The sequence below is a fragment of the Solea solea genome, chromosome 7 (genome assembly GCF_958295425.1).
Source record: "Solea solea chromosome 7, fSolSol10.1, whole genome shotgun sequence".
NCBI classification, from domain to species: Eukaryota; Metazoa; Chordata; class Actinopteri; order Pleuronectiformes; family Soleidae; genus Solea; species Solea solea.
In genome coordinates, this window is record NC_081140.1 from 16,844,803 (window position 1) to 16,861,229 (window position 16,427).

At 39.9% G+C, this 16,427-nt stretch overlaps 2 protein-coding genes across 5 annotated transcripts in view; one reads left to right on the forward strand and one right to left on the reverse strand.

Moving 5' to 3' along the window:
• Positions 1-677: 677 nt before the first annotated feature.
• On the reverse strand, positions 678-4,123 carry rnf26 (ring finger protein 26). Its single transcript, XM_058634803.1, has one exon. It carries the CDS (start codon positions 3,613-3,615, stop codon positions 2,263-2,265), a length of 1,353 nt encoding a protein of 450 aa, XP_058490786.1. The 5' UTR covers positions 3,616-4,123; the 3' UTR covers positions 678-2,262.
• Positions 4,124-15,660: 11,537 nt separating this feature from the next.
• Positions 15,661-16,427, forward strand: part of mcamb (melanoma cell adhesion molecule b) — a 35,830-nt gene continuing 35,063 nt past the window's right edge. For 3 of the 4 annotated variants that reach the window (XM_058634653.1, XM_058634654.1, XM_058634655.1), the window contains exon 1: positions 15,661-15,873. In XM_058634653.1, coding sequence (XP_058490636.1) covers positions 15,810-15,873 — 64 coding nt within the window. In that variant the 5' untranslated portion in view covers positions 15,661-15,809. The remainder of the gene's footprint in view (positions 15,874-16,427) is intronic. The other variant, XM_058634656.1, reaches the window with a different exon arrangement.

The following is a 16,427-nucleotide window of genomic DNA, read 5'->3' on the forward strand; positions in this document are numbered from 1 at the left end:
ATTTTAATATCACAACCCTTTAAATATAATACAACTTTTGTATTTGATATACAATGTGTCTGTTTCTGTGAGAGTGACCTGACCTGGTATGAAATCCTCCTCCAGTCCTGTTGGTGTGTTACCGGCATCTGTGCTTGAAAATATTGGGTCTATATTTGGCCTTCATTGTAAACAGCTTCTCACTATCTGGCTGTGCACCCAGCTTTTTATAAACATACAGTTTTTGTTTCAGACTTTCTGAGAAAATCCAATCTTGACCTTACTTTAAGTCCACATCAAGTATATAATATATAATCTATCAGAAAATACTGTATATATTTACATGTGTAAAGTGTTTTAGTGGTGAATGACGTAAAGACGAACTTCTTACGGTCGTTTTTATTATGAACATAAGACCTGCCATTATATGGCAGCCAGAGCATTTAACATTCATGTCTTCAAACGGCGTCATACACACTGCAGGCAGCAACAGATGATGGTCATGAGAGCAGTGATCAGTTCTGCTAAACAGTGGCATGTTAAGAGATACCTGAGAGACGTTGTACTCTGAAATGACTCGCGTCTGGTCTCGAGAAACACTTTAAACCTTAAGAAAAACTGGCATCCAGATCACATGACATCCGTGTAATGCACTGAGCATCAGAGTGATGTCAGTAAGTGGCATTACGAAGCTCAAAAACAATGCAGACATTTTTTATTTTTTTTTCCAAATCATGCAAATTATATAAACAAAAACAAGAGAGATAGCATTTTCCCCACAGAAATAATATACAGTAAATGGAATCTAAATGTTGCCCTTTAAACTTTTTAAACACCGATCGATATCAACACTTCGGCTACAAATGAAAAACAAATGCAAATTAAATTGTGAGGCCTTATCAGCTTATGGTCCTTTTATATAAATCTGTTTTATTACAATGGCAAAAGGAAATGGAAAACCTTTTATGGATTATGCGTTAGGTGGTGACTGTAACCTAATGCAAGACAGGAATTGGCCCCACCCAGAGAATTAATAAATGTAATAAAGCCGTACTTTACCATTACTGCCTGGAATATTATACAGGACTTTCCTCAAATACAGAGAACCTTTTACACGGCTCTGTGCAGCACAAACATGTACATAAGTATATAAAAAAAGAGTTGTGGTATAGTTTTGATATACGTACATGTGTGGAATCATTTGTAAGACTCATGCAATGTTCGTATTCACAGCTTGGTCCTTTAAAAGCACAAAGTTTTAAGACATTAGCAGCGGTAAATATTTCAGCATCAGAGATGGGGGGGGGGGGCGGGCGGCACTGACTGGTTACCGTGGCTACAAGACCTGAGACTCAACATGGCAATGCAGGACCATTGAAACATGTGCATCACAGTGACAGAGGAGCAGGATTTTAGGACATCATCTATTCACATTTGAAAAGCAACAAAAACAAGATACTTTTAGAAAAGCATTTTTCAGTTTCTTTTCAATTTCACTCACTCACTCTGCATATACTGTATTTTAGTCCTTAATTAGCCCTTTTTGCTTCATAAACATTTGCTGTTCTGTATAATTTGTTTTACATTGTTGGTAACATAAAATAATAGGAAAGTGGTTAGATTCCCCCCACCACTTATTTTTTCACATAGTACATTTACGTAATTAATCAAAAACTGGAGCTGGAAGATATTTTGATCATGAGAAAGTACTCTAACCCGGGACTTTTTATTTGGTAGTGGTATTGTAACGTCCTTTTCTGACATGCATCATTTCTGTGTACATGTGAAATGGTATGTGCATGAAATGCAGTTAGAAGTTATGTCTGGTGATATATATATTTTTTTTTTCCATTATCAGCAAAACCCAATTAATTCATAAATATGAGAAGTGATCATACTGTCTGTAATAAAGGCCATTTATACCTGCTTGAGTACAATTTGATAAAAACTACTTTTTTATTTGTCTTTTTTTTAAAAAGAATAAAATTATATACTTACTTTACTGGGGATAAACAGGACTGAGTGTCACAGTCAGGGAAGAGAGGCAGGAAAGTACTGGGCGCTGGACTAAACCGCTCTTTGTTATTCATGTTATTAATGTGCAATTTGTCAACGGCACGAAATATATACAGTATCACCAGACTTATCCTCTAACACAGCCTACAAAAACACATCATATACAAAACAATTTCTGCAGTGAAAGGTAAAACTTTATGTATAGACACTGATTGGTTATTTGGCTCCCTAATTCCAGAAGCCTGTAGATCCACTTCCACTGGCTCCTCATAGATAAACATCCATAGTGTTCAGGATCATGTGTCGACACAGTGGGCAGTTCTGCTGGTAGATAGGTTGCCTCAGCAAGATGTTGGTACAGTCTCTACACAAGCAGAGGTGTCTGCACGGCAGCAGCACCACCGTCTTGGTACAGTCCTGACAGATGACACACTTCTTTCTCTCCTCCTGCTCCTTTAGTAGAGTCAGCAGATCCTCGGCAGGCAGACGTTTACTACCTTCACCTGAAGATGACAGCTTCTTTAGAGGCCTGTCTGTGCTAGAGGAGGGGAGGTCCCGCAGCTCTTGGTGGGCTCCATCGCCTGCTCTTCCATCTGGTGGACCCCGCCGCTCTTCCACAGTATCGCCATCCCCTCGCACTCTGTTGTTGTTGTTGTTCCTGTTCCTGTTGAGGTGTGTTCGCAGCACCAGGCCGAGTTCGCTGCTGAGTCGAGACAGCCGTCGCCAAAGTCGTCTCTCCAGTACATTGAGGCGATGGAGTATTCTTTGCAAGTGTAGTGTGTTAACATACACCACATGTGGCACACGACGCATGGCTGAAACAAGTCGGCAGAGAGTGCGATAAAGTCTGCGCAGGGCGGGAAATGAATTCATGTAGTTCAGGATTTGTGCAGCAGCATGTTGCGTAAGCTCTGGGTTCAGGTAAGCTGTGGTGGTTAGAGCGATAGAGACAGTAAGTATGAAACCATAGATATTCAGTATGAAGATACTGATGAACATGTGTGCCAGAGAAACCATAAAGTCCAGAACGAGCTTGCAGGGCGACCACAGGACAGCAGATGTTCCTACCAGGCTACTGTAGAGAAAGGTGAGGGAGGTCAGTGTAAGCTCCAGCACTTTCTGTAGTGGGCTGGACACTGTGTGCCACAAACCAACCACAGCCAGGTAAACATTCTGAGTGGCAATGAGCACAAAGTTAACCACTGTGTTTGTAAAATAGACCACCAGACTGACAGCGATGCCACAACCCTCCAGCAGCCACAGCAGACCTCGACAAAGGTGCTCCTTCCCCCGCAGGAGGACGTGCATGGACAAATAACCCATCATCTTCAGGCTCTCCAGCAGCCCCTCCAGAGCCAAAACCACACTGCCCAACAAAGTGACAGTGTTCTGGGCCACGTTTGAAGTCGCCTCTGCTGTGGACATCAGACAAAATACCATGAAGTTTGCCAGCTCCAGCAGTGAAGTGAGGAGGAGGGTGGGCAGGTTGGTGATGAAGGTGATTACAGCCACCACAGTCTGCACCACACTGTGGACGAGGACAAAATTCAGGTCCAGGAGAAAGCAGGCCACGTCCAGACATTTTACTAGTGTGGAGATGACAAAGTTCACCAGTCCCATTGTGATGATTCTGTAGCGTATCGATCTTCACTCTCAGGGTGTCTCCGAGGTAAAGTCCATGTTTTTCTCACTTAATAACTCACTCTGCACGACGCACGTACACGTTACATTTTCCCCATACGGTGTGTTAGCCGATGCCGAAAGCCATTCCTCGTCTCGTATCACCACAAACCGATTTGTCTTTCATTTTAATCCATCTCTTCTCGGCTAAAACGACGAGCTAAACACCACAAACACATGCGTTAAAGAAGCGGATGTTTGGTTTCAAACGAGAGGCAAACACTTCCGTTTGATAGTTTGTAGTTTTTTCTCTCGGTTCAGAAAAATTACCCGGAATTGTTTTTAATTATTATTTGCGCAAAAAGAATTCATTATGTAAAAACGAACGGCGAAATCAAGAAAGACGAAGAAAAACATTTAAACGTTACTCAACTATGATTGTGGTTTGTCGTTATCTCAGCCGCCATGTTTGTTTTGAACGCGTTAGCTGACCTCATCATGTACTTCCGGTAAGTTTTACAAAATAAGACGATGCATCGCAAGACATAAAGAGCAGGAATGAATAAAAATAAATAAAGATAATAGCTCGTATAAATACCAGCTTCTGACTTTAATGTCATAATTCTGAGAATAAAGTCACAAATTCTGAGTTTAAAGTCAGAACTCAAATATTTATATTTTATATTAATACTCTGTGTCCCTAATCCTCTTCCATATATAAAACATGTATCGAATGAAGAAACGCAATTGCTGGGTTTATCTTTTTCAAAATATATATTTTTTAATTATTAGGACAATTTCATATTCACAAATCCAAATGATCAAACACATCTTATTAGTTATAATATTACCTCGAATTTCTAAAGTATATCCAAAATAATAATAATTAAAATAAATCCTTTCTGTCACCGAATTTTACACAGAACATCTGTCCTTTTCCTCTATTTTTCATGTCTATTATTTTATTGTTTTAATATTTTTTTTGTATTTTGATTTAATCATTCTTTAATTTGATGCTATTGTACATTATTGTATCTCTATTCTCTCTACCGCTCACTATTTGTTATTACTTGAATAAAGCTTATTCAATGTAAATTAATAATGATAATAAATAAAACTAATTACTATAAAATGTTGTTGGTCTGCATTTTGTGCAGCATTTAGAAAAACCACCTGTTAGGTAAATTAATGCAGTATAATCATAGACCATACTATAATGTGATATGATATGATATGATAGGATAGGATAGGATAGGATAGGATAGGATAGGATAGGATATGATGTGATGTGATGTGATGTGATGTGATGTGATGTGATGTGATGTGATGTGATGTGATGTGATGTGATGTGATGTGATGTGTTGTGATGTGATGTAATATAATATGATATAATATGATATATGATACGATACGGCACGACACAACACAACACAACACAACATAACATAACATAATCCCCTAGTTTACAATAAATCTATATATAAATCTGGATCTTTCCATATTTTACATCCACAGGAAAGTGTCACCAAATCTATTCTTTACTCTTTGAGTTCTCCTCATAAATCACAATCACACCCCAAATCATAAAATCCTTGGTGGAGGAAATGAAAATGACACTGAGCACATATTGTTGATGTAAAGAGTTAATGCTTTTTTTCTCTCAACGCTTTCAGGATTCCTCTTTTTGTCAGCAATACCAGCAGAAGAAAAACTTCATCAAAAATAACACATGATGACAACGGGTATGTATAGAAGCGCTGACTGAGTGTGAACATGTTTGTGTAAACACTATTCATATTCCTCCTTTCAGTTCGTTCTCCCATTTCTCCAACTTACACCATTTACAGTGATACGATCTCTTGTTTGGTTCTTCTGTATCATAACCTCAGCTGCTTCAGTGACAATGAAACACAAAAGCTTTATAATGCTGAACAATATAAACAGCATTTCCTTCCTTGCCCTAAACTTCATCCTCCCCATCTGATTCTTTTTTGTTTGTTAAAGGAAATTGTACAAAGCTGGCTGTTTCCTTTCATTCAAATCGTTGTGCTGCACTTGAAGATATTGATCTTCTAATCCAACTCTCAATAAATAAACAGATAATAGCACAAGTTCAGCACACACATTCTGAATATCACTATTCCAAGTATTCCCCCTAAGTCATCTTCCAATAGCTTTCAAGTCATGTGACCCACTGACTCCACACCAAGGGCAAATTAATTTCTACCCTAGGATTTTATTTTATTATACAAATATTTTGGATTTAATGCTACATTATACTAAAAAAAATCCTAGACACAAAATAATAATGTATTCTCTGGGGCTTGTGCATGGATGTGGTCGTATGGTTTTCCTCATACTCTCAATACTAGGATAGGATTGTAGAGGGAAGTCATTTTGTTCTCATTGCGAAATTCTTTCATTTCATTCTTTTTTTTTTTAAATTGGCATTCATACAGACTATGAGAAGCACAATACATACAAATAGGTGTCTCTTATTTGTGTAGTGTCATAATACAGTTTGGCACTGTTTGGAGTCAGTGGATCAATACACGGGCCATAGTTAGTTAGTTAGTTCGTTAGTTCATCCCACATGGGATTTTAGCTCAAAAAGGGTTAGAACATAGCATGTCTTTGAATGGTTGTTAATTCTCTGTCTAGTTACCTATGTTAAACCAGTGTCCCCACAATCCTGTGGATCTGGGAGGGGTTTATGCTGTGTTCCCACATTTTGTGTGGTTTATTTTGGGATTCAGAGTTCAGATCTTTGATTCAGTGATGTCTTTGGCTCTCGGCCAGGACACTGGTCTTACATAAATCCAGAATATGTGTTCATGTGTGTTTTAGAAAGAGGACAGGGGGTAGGCGGCAAACTAGAAGCTTCTCTGGGAAAACATAAACTCCAAACAGTAGAAATCACTGGAGTGCAGACTGGTCAAGACCCAGAATTCCACAGGAACCCTCTGCCTGAAGCCTGCTACCGCTGCACTGCACTCAGGGGGGCACTCCGATAGAGTGGGCAAACTGAGCAGGACAAGAGGAATCATTGCACAAAGGAGTTAATGATGACTTTACTGGCGTGCCTCAGAGCGATATGAATGGGATGACTCAGACTGTGGAGGTCCCTCAGCGTGACATTCCTCTTCTTTGAGTCGTCTTCTCAGGACCTTGCCTTTGCATCTGCAAAGGATGTCCATGAGTTTGCAGGATGCAGTAGCAGCTTCCTGTTTCATGACTCATTACAGTGCTTTTGTGCCACAAACAATTCCATTTAGATCTTTTTTTGTTTAATTAGCAAGGGGCAGTAACTGATAAGCTTTTCCATCACTTATACATCTGCAAAATGAATGAAGGAAAGAAATTGTTGTATCTTACAGACCCATGCCGCAAACCGTTGCTGTAAGTCTTTAAGTGGTGGGATTTGGAGGTGTTTTGCGTCTGAGACTGGATTTGTTAAAGTCATGGAAGGACATTCTTCTATTCTAGAATATGATTTTTTTGTTATTGACATTTTAATGATATACTGTAAGTCTTATATGCAGGAGTTACACAGACCTTCTCAATTATGACCAAAGTGTTTGCAATAATATATTAATTGGTAAGGGGACAAATATTATATATATATTTGTTTGCTGAATTTTGGGAAGCGCTGCCCCTAAACCAAAATCTGGCCGCATGGACTTCTTTCTTCCAACAAATAATAAGGTTTTCTGGCTCTAGGAAATAAGCACATTGTTAATTCTAAAATATCAAAAGGCGCACTTAAGCTATAATTTCTATAAGCAGTGGTAATAATCAAACTTTCTTCTTTATAAACCCTTTTTTAAATATCATCTTTCACATCTCTTTTTAATTCCAGAATCTTCCCAGGCTGAAATGTCAGTGGGTGGATTTATTGTGATTAATGCCCCTATTACATATAGTCACCATGGAGAAGCAATGTTCACATCTTGGCCCATGCAGTTATCACAGTGTCTCTTTGTCACCGTCTCCCTTGCTGTGATGGAGTTGAGCAGAAATTCAAATTTCTCTCCCACTCTTCCCCACAGCCCCCTCGCCATACCAGTATATGATGAAAAGCCCCCATCCTCTGGAGCAACTTGGACAATAGCTGCCTCTCATACCGGAGAGTCTACCCCCAAAATGACTTGCTCTTGAGTCTGGCTTCACTGGGTTGGAAAGAATGACTTCTTTTCCTCCGTTTCCTTCCATCAGGACATGAGCATTGCGCTGTAAGTGCTGGTGAGATAAGTCACTGAGGGGTGGCGCACACGTGCTGGGGAACAGGGCGAGGACACTTGCATCAGGGAATCAGTGATGGAAATATTAATGTGGTCAGGTAAAACTTCACAGTTGCGACAAAGGTGTTAATCTTTAAATGACGTGTTTGCGAGTTAATCATTCTATTTTCTATTAAAGAAGAGAGCGAGATGAAAAGATCACAATCACTACGGCCAAGCCTGAACACTGGTGAAGCCACTGAGAGGAAACAAAATCACCAAGTGTAAAAATGACCGGATATTGTTTTATATTGGACTCATTTTAAATAATTTGTGCTGTCACTAACAGAGGTTTCCATGTCCAACATAATTACATTTGTATTTTACACAAACTGTATGTGTTCTGGCCACACATACAGCTGGAGGTTACCAGCTGATACAGAGAATGGTACCATCCTTTTATCTAACCCTTAACAATAACAACAACAAAAATTTATTTGGCCCAGTGCCCAAAACTATTCTTTTAAATTAACCTTTTAATTAATTCAATTCAATTCTTTTAATTAAATTAATTAAGTTGAGTTCAGTAAAAACATGCATAAAACAGCCAAGGTTGGTCATCTGATGGATTAGTATCATACGGTGAAACGTGTACTTGTTTTCACACAGTACATGTTCACAACTACTAATTTAATATATACCATTAACTGAAAGTAGGTTAAAGACTTTTCAGTTATATCTGAATAAGGTTTCGCCCTGTCAGCAGGTTGTGAGATGTGGTCTCTGAGCATGCTGCAGGGCAGTGCAGTCCCTGGGAACTGTGTGGGGGAGGGTATGGGGCTTTTCCTGCTTCTATTTTCCTCATTCAGTCTCATTCCCAAACCCATTGCACCCTGATATTCCCAAACGCCCTGTCCAGGATGTATCATATTAAATAAAGGGCCACAAAGGGCACATTCTTGCAATTTGTCCTCCAGGAATTTTAAGAGGACTATTGGAAAAAAACGCCCCCCCCCCCATTTTTTTCCCATATGTTTATATATATATATATATATACTGTACCCATTCTCTTTGTGCCGCACCCTAAGTCGCATGGCACCTCTTATGATTCAGCCATGATTTACTGACCTTGAGTGGCAGAACAATGTACTTGTTTTGAGAACAGTAAGTTCTTTGCTATGAATGGAAAGCATAAGGGCTGTGCTTTACCCTAAAGGAAGTGACAACATCAACATTGGTTTACACTTTTTTTTTGTAATCCCATAAACATTCACTTCTGTGTACTTTGGCTGACGGATGTTCTCCGTTTGACACTTGATAGTTTTTACTTAAGTAGTGTATCTGTAATTTCACAGGAACTGTAGTACTGTACATCACAAAGCACAGTGTCTGTAAAGGACATTGTGAGAGGTCAAACAATTGTGATTGTTTCCCTCACTGTAGCAGCAGTGACAGTAACAGCAAAACAGCAACCAAGAGAGGATGTTGTGTTGGTTTCACCCACAACACAAGACCCAATTAACACAACATCGCAGCAGGTCAGAGATAGAAAAAGGGGACAGATGTTGGGATGTGTTATCAGTATTGGCCTCATATTTCCATCAAAACACACTGATAGTGCTCGTATCTCCAACAGCAGATCCTGTCTGATAGCATTAGGAAGGAGAGTAAACAGAACAATGGCGATAAAATGATATCAGTCCACTCTGTAAGCACACACATTATCTTCATGGCTTCTGTTTTACTTCTGCTGTCCATCTACTTTTGAACTTTTAAAAACTGCAGACCTCCAAGAGTAAAGGTTTGCATTGAAACAGCTTAGAGGCAAAGCAGGGGCCCTGAGAACAGCAGATTATGTCAGGCTACAGCAACAACCATTTTGTGAAAAACCCCTTAAATGTTGATATTGGCTATGTAAGGAGATTGCAATGACACCATGATTAGAACCCCTAACTGGGCCCAGTGCCACATGCTTGCAAAGCTTCAGTCATTGTAGCCCCTTTGGCTCATTTTTGTTCAAGACTCTTGAAATGACCCTGGCAGAGAGACCATGAGTGTGTCATTAATTAAGAGGTTTATATTTATGTTTATTTGCTTTCCCACAGATTTAGATTAGTACATGGATATCACTTTCAGTTCAATTATCTTCAACATTTTCTAGTTCATTTGAATTTAACTGCGGGAAACAAGATATATCCTGCATCAGTGGCAGAACACTTTTTATGTGTTATAAGCGTCAAGTTTCCACATCACACTTGTGTGAGGTGCCTGTTACTGACTAAGCCTGGTTTACAATCTAGCTGTGCACCTCAAGGATTAAGGCTGATGCTCAGATTTTATGTGAAGCTAAAAAAAAGAAGAGGCAAATAAGCATGGCATTGTCCTTGTTTCCTTTTTTACAAGTCATATCAAAACATTAAAGTTGTGGGAAACCTTAAAATAAAAGCTGCTCCATGCATCTGGAAATCCGTCTTTTCCTCTGAGTTCCTTGAGGCTGCAGATGTTCGTCTATCACGGCCTGCTCCTCCCTGCTCTGCCCACTTGGCACAGATAGAAGGTAGAGACGCGGTGATGTTTTCCAGCACTGAAGGTCTCAAAGTGTAAACGACATGCTCTGCCCGTCTTTGATCTGAGTCCAGCTGCACAGACTGTCAGAGGTCACACGGGATCAAATAATACTAAGATTAAATGACTGTTTTAACTGTAGAGACAGTTTGAAGTTTTATCGCCATCTGTGCAGAGAGCAAGGAAGTGGAACTGTGTTGTTCGTAACAGAGGTCCTCTGATCCGGTCACAACCAAACACCAGGGTTTATCTGTCGTAACAACATAACAACAACGGCCCTGGAATTATATTTGATCAGCAAACTTCACTCAAAACCATCGACAAAGTCCAGTTATTTTTTACGTTCATGTTATGCTTTCAGTTCAGTTCAGTTTTGGCTTTCACGCTTAGACTCACCGTCTACTCATCTAAACTCTGACAAGTCTGTGTCAATGTAGACTAAATCTATAAGTGATGCAGACATGGATCAGGCACACTGGACCCACCTGTTATCTGGTTAAGTGCACATTATTTTGTGCCATTTTCCTTCAGCTCCCCTTTGTACTATGTCTGCATTATAATATCAGGGTGTTCTCTCACAGTGTTATAAACTCTTTTACAAATCAAAGTCCTGTGACCAAAGCAGAGGTGTCATGTAAGCAATATGATTTCTCCTGGTAAGAACTGTGATTTTACATGTTGCTCTAGGGAGTCACTCTATATCTGCTCCTTTATTATGTCCATAATACGCTTTGAAATCAGCACACAGAGATCGTGTTTGCTTTTTTATGAGTTTCTAGATGTAGATTAAGATTATTTGTTGTTAAGAGCAAAATTTAGCCGAGTACATAAAAGAGAAATCTACTTGAATTAAAACTTGGACAGAATATATTAAACACATGCAAATAAGACGGTCGACTCACACCCACTGTGACAACAATAAATGTATATAAATTCATTTCTTCATGTAATATAAATCACAAAATCATTATTCAATTTAAATTTAGGGCAAGTTAAGGGATGCTGTGCACATATTACACATTATAACCAACTGCTATAGATCCACTTCAGACTTGGCCTCATGGCACTGGAGCATCGACCAAAGTATTAAGTCCTTAAACACACACACAAACTCTTGTGATTCTAGTTTATATCTATTCATTTTCTTCTGATTATTCTTTGAGGGACGTGGGAACAGCTAAATCCAGTCTCAGCTGACACTGGTTAAGAGGTTAAAAATAATAATAATAATAATAATGATAATAATAATAATAATAATACTAATAATACATTTTATTTGTCGGGGCCTTTCTCGACACTCATAAAATGCAAACAAATAAAATAAAAGACGTATCAAATTGGACATTGCAATGTGGTTATTGGGAGAATGCCATTCTGAACAGGTGAGTCTTTAGTTTGGATTTGAAATGTGGGAGAGAGTCTGTGTTGCGGAGGTCACTAGGGAGCAAGGGAATTCCAGAGCTGGGGAGCAGAGCGGCTGAATGCTCTGCTGCCCATGGTGACAATACAGGCTCGAGGGACAGTGAGGTGGATGGAGGAGAATCTGAGGGCAGGAAAGGAAAAGTGGAGGAGCTCTGAAAGGGAGGTGCAAGGTTGTGGATGGTTTTGAAAGTGAGGCGTATTGGGAGCCAGTTGAGCTGCTGTAGGACAGGTGTTACTGGGAGGATATATATGTATCTTTTCATCTTTTGTTTTTTAAAATGTCTAAAGCTTTTTGAAGCTAATGTTTATGTTCCATTATGAAACTGTATATTTCATGATGAATAATAACAGCAAAACAAGACTGAGGGTTAAGTGTTCCAGCTCGATGGTAATGGCAGTGAATTGGAGACTAAAGACACTCTGCAGCTGCATCCGTTCACCATGGAGTGCACAGGATTTAAGTCCAAGATGGAGTTATGTTTAGCCCTCATTCCTCTCTGTGTTTCTGCGTCCAGCTCCATCACTGATCCTCTCCTACAACATCAACTCCATCCAGCCAAGCACAGGACATAATTCAGAGGTATGGTCTGCCACAGGAGCTGCTGAGCCTGTTTTACACGTCTTAGTCATCGTTCTTACAAGCCCAATTCCCTTCCACTCTGCCATGTGCCAGGAAAAAAATGGGCTTTTTCTGAAACTTCTCTCCCCTGCAGGTGCTATTGATCCCTGTAAACCAAAACCACAAGTTCCCCAGTGCCACCTACTCCTCTGTGCGACACCGCTTCTTTTATTCCTGCTTCTCAAACAAATACAAATAATCTATTGTACAAAGGAGTCATGGAATGTCTGCTTAAGTACTGCATAGTACAATTTTCAGTATTGCAAAAGCAAATGTGTATTCAAGTATTTCCATGTTATATTGTTTTTTGTTTTTTTAAGTCTAAAACTGTTTATGTAGTTGTTAACTGCTACACATGGTTTCATGTGAACCCTACTAACACAAACCGTTCACAGAATGTTAGCCCATGGTTCTCCTAAGGTTAGTTCGAACCAAACCAGTTTTCAGGGTTTTGCAAGAGCGTAATGTTCCCTAAACTTTGAGGGAACCGAAAACTGAGACGTTCTCCTCATTTGGCTGTATTTTTGGTATTTTTGCTTACTACTAAAGGAGAACGGTCTGAGAATGTTATCCAGATGTTTGGAATGTTTGTATTTCAACCAGCGTCAATACATTTTTAAGATGTATATTGGCTTGGTGAAATGAGTCATTCAATAATCAATCGATCTTAACAATGCAGTGGACATAAAGTGCGTCTGATGCACTGCACAAAGAGTATGTCGAAGTTTGCTAGTTTGCAACTCCTGTTACAGAGTAACATAAAAACAACAATATAAGACAGTATGAATAAATAATAAAAGACCTATTTCTCGTCTACCTAATAATACAATGTAAAAATGCACATACACAGTCATACTTCAAAACAGTCCGACCTTATTGAGACTACGCATTTTAAAAGTGGATAGAATCTTATTTTGTTTTCAGCCAGTTCTTAAACCTTCAAAGTGAAAGATTTGACATCTTTCATCAGTTTTATTTCTTGAGGCGTTTCCAGATATGACTTCCTTTGATGGAGAGAGCTGACTGTCCACATGTGGATCTGCAGTGTTGATATTTTACAGTTATTCTGGTGTGAAAAGTGTGGCTCTGCTCTTTAGCATACCTAAATATGAAATATTCAAATGAATATGAAAATGAATCTTTCAATATTTTTTATCAGTTAAAGTTGTCTCACTGTCCACTCAGTGGCTCAGTTCAATGTTAAATTCCATGTGATATCACTTATATTTTCCCTCTTCCATCGATCGTACTACGGTGGCCCTGAAGACAAGAGTGCTGTGGCTTTTGCATTTGAGTTTTGGCTTTTGCATTTGTGTGAGGTTGTCAGGGCCACCATAATCATCTCATAATCACTCATGCTCACCTGGTGTTCCTGTGCATATAAAATGAGTTTATAGTGGTTTCACCTCAGATAAAGCAGTGACATGCTGTACCAGTGACCTAATATACTGTGTATAATAATAGAATATCAGTCACAGGGACCAAACCAGTACATGAAGGTTTTTAATGCAGTACTTTAACTTGCAGTGATGCATTTAACATTTCTCTATTAGTATTTCCTCCACGCCTGTATCATGTGATGCATGTTATTGTTGGCTGTAGCCTTCCACAGCCTCAAACACTCCCTTGAAGTGTATTTACATTATCTGTACATTAATGTGTGGACTGAGAGTCACTGATGGACAATGAATCAGATTGTGATGGTCCTGCCCACATCCGCTGCTTGCCCAACGCAGTACTGCAAACACAAGCCCTGACGTCAGCGTGAAGTCCTTTTTACAGAAGTCACTGTAACTCATAATGACGCTCAGCTGATACTTAAATAACCGTGAGTGGTGAAGGATGGAGTCCCGTTATGCAATACAGCAAAGCCACACCCTTCGCTTCCTAAAACCACGCTGAATTACTGCTGACCACACACTTACGGTTTCCCGTTGAGAAAACACAAGTTATTGCACTCATCGTGAGGAAATTTGCTCTATTACAGTGTTGCATCAACAAAGAGAATGTAAATCATAACTTGTGTATCTCGCTGCAGACCTCCGCCCTCCGGCTCTCGCTGGGGTTTCCGCACACTGCAAAAAATATCCGCCTCCAACTCTGACGTTTGTGTCCGTTCACAAAAATAAGTCATAAGTCAAACATGTTGCATTACCTATGCCTTAAAGGGGATGTTCAGGGTTTTTAAAAGTGTGGTTAAATGACAAACTTACACATACTCTGTGAGTTGCCAGTGCAGTCACAAAAACCCACATTTGAATTTCCTACTGGAGGAAGCAGTGCATCGACAATTCCAGTGTTCTGTCATGCTAAATATGTCATTCTATTATTTTTATTAGTGGACTTTGGTTTAAGGAGTGAGTGGTTTAGTACACATTACAAACAAGGCTGTCAAACATTAAGCTTAAGTTGGCATTTTATGTATTGTTTACTAGTTGAGCATTTTGGTAAGTGGCTAACAAAGTGAGTGACTCTAGTGCTTTATCCCAGCACTGGAGGTGTGAACACACAGAAAATCATCACTTAGTAAGTTTACATGCACAGTTTAATCAAGCTAATAGGCCGTAGTCTGACTAAGACAGGCAATGGGACAACTTACCGAGTATACGTGCAGAGGAGAAAGTCGATTTATTGGCCATGTACGTTTGACTCCGCCTCCGTAGGTGGCGCTGTATCTCTCTATAAGCTAGTGTGTACTGAATCAGTTTCCTGTTGACCTTTACGTCACAGAAAAACAAACAGTGAACAGTGAGATGGATCGTGCTGTGGTTCTGTATGTTTCATACCTGCTGTATATGTTAATCACTATACCAATTAGATGGAGCATGGCTCTTGTGGTTGCTGTGTTGTCTGAAGAAAGACGCCCCCAGCCGGCAACAGTACTGCAGTTTATACGGGTCCAACTCCAGCCTGACTAAGTGTATACATGCAGGAGTAATCGGACTATGAATCGCATTATGCAGGTAAGTTAGTCCTAGCTCGATTTTAGTCAGACTAATGTGTTGACATGACATTAAGAAAAACAAATGATTGTCTTTAGTCCGACTAAAATGGGACTATTAACACACATGTAAACACACTGCGTGTCAGTCCTACAGAGAGCCAATCACCCATTGAAAAACTAAACTATCTCTTTAATGACAAGCACGCACAGACACTTTTTACAGTGGAAGAACTCCGGGCTCTTCATTTGCCTCCTTGCGCCTCACCGTCTCTCTCTCTCTCGCTCTCGCTCTCTCTCTCTCCAGCAGGAGTAGTCCCTGACTCCGTCACACACACACACACACGCAGACACGCTGTCACACACTCACTCTCTCTCTCTCTCACACACACCGGAGCACAGACAGCTCCTACACCGTCCAACAACCATGGCTGTGCGGAACTTTGCCTCTCTGCTCCTCGGTCTCCTGGTCCTCGTTCACACCTGGGGAGGTGAGTGCCTGATTAACGCCATCATCTTCTGGGTGATGGAGTGAATGATGTGCAGTGCAGGTGCTTCGCAAACTTTTTGTCCCAAGGGACATCACGTGCTAGAAGAAATGTATTTTGTCTCTGAACAGTTGTAACTGTTCTATTTTGTACTGCTCTAATAGAGAAAAGTGTGGTGAAATCTCACTTCCGTGCAGAGTTGATACTGGAGCAGCTGCTAATCTGCAAAGATGTGATGTTACACAGACCATCTCCTCTTGCTTACATTATGATTCACTTAAAACCAACAGTGGCTGGTGACTGCAGTCACATGCAGGCTGCATATTACACACAGTGGTAAGAATCTCTATCAAACCCTTCATGATTGGCCTGTAGTGTGAAAGCGGCTTTGCCATTTTGCTCCCTCTCTGCCTCAGTTTGACTGTGTTATCTTGTTTACGTGGGCAGCTTTTTTGTGAGACTTTCTAATTGAAATAACATGATGCCACACTTTGCTACTTTCCACGGTGCTCAGACCTCACAAGGATATGAGTGACGTAGATATGAGCACCATCCGC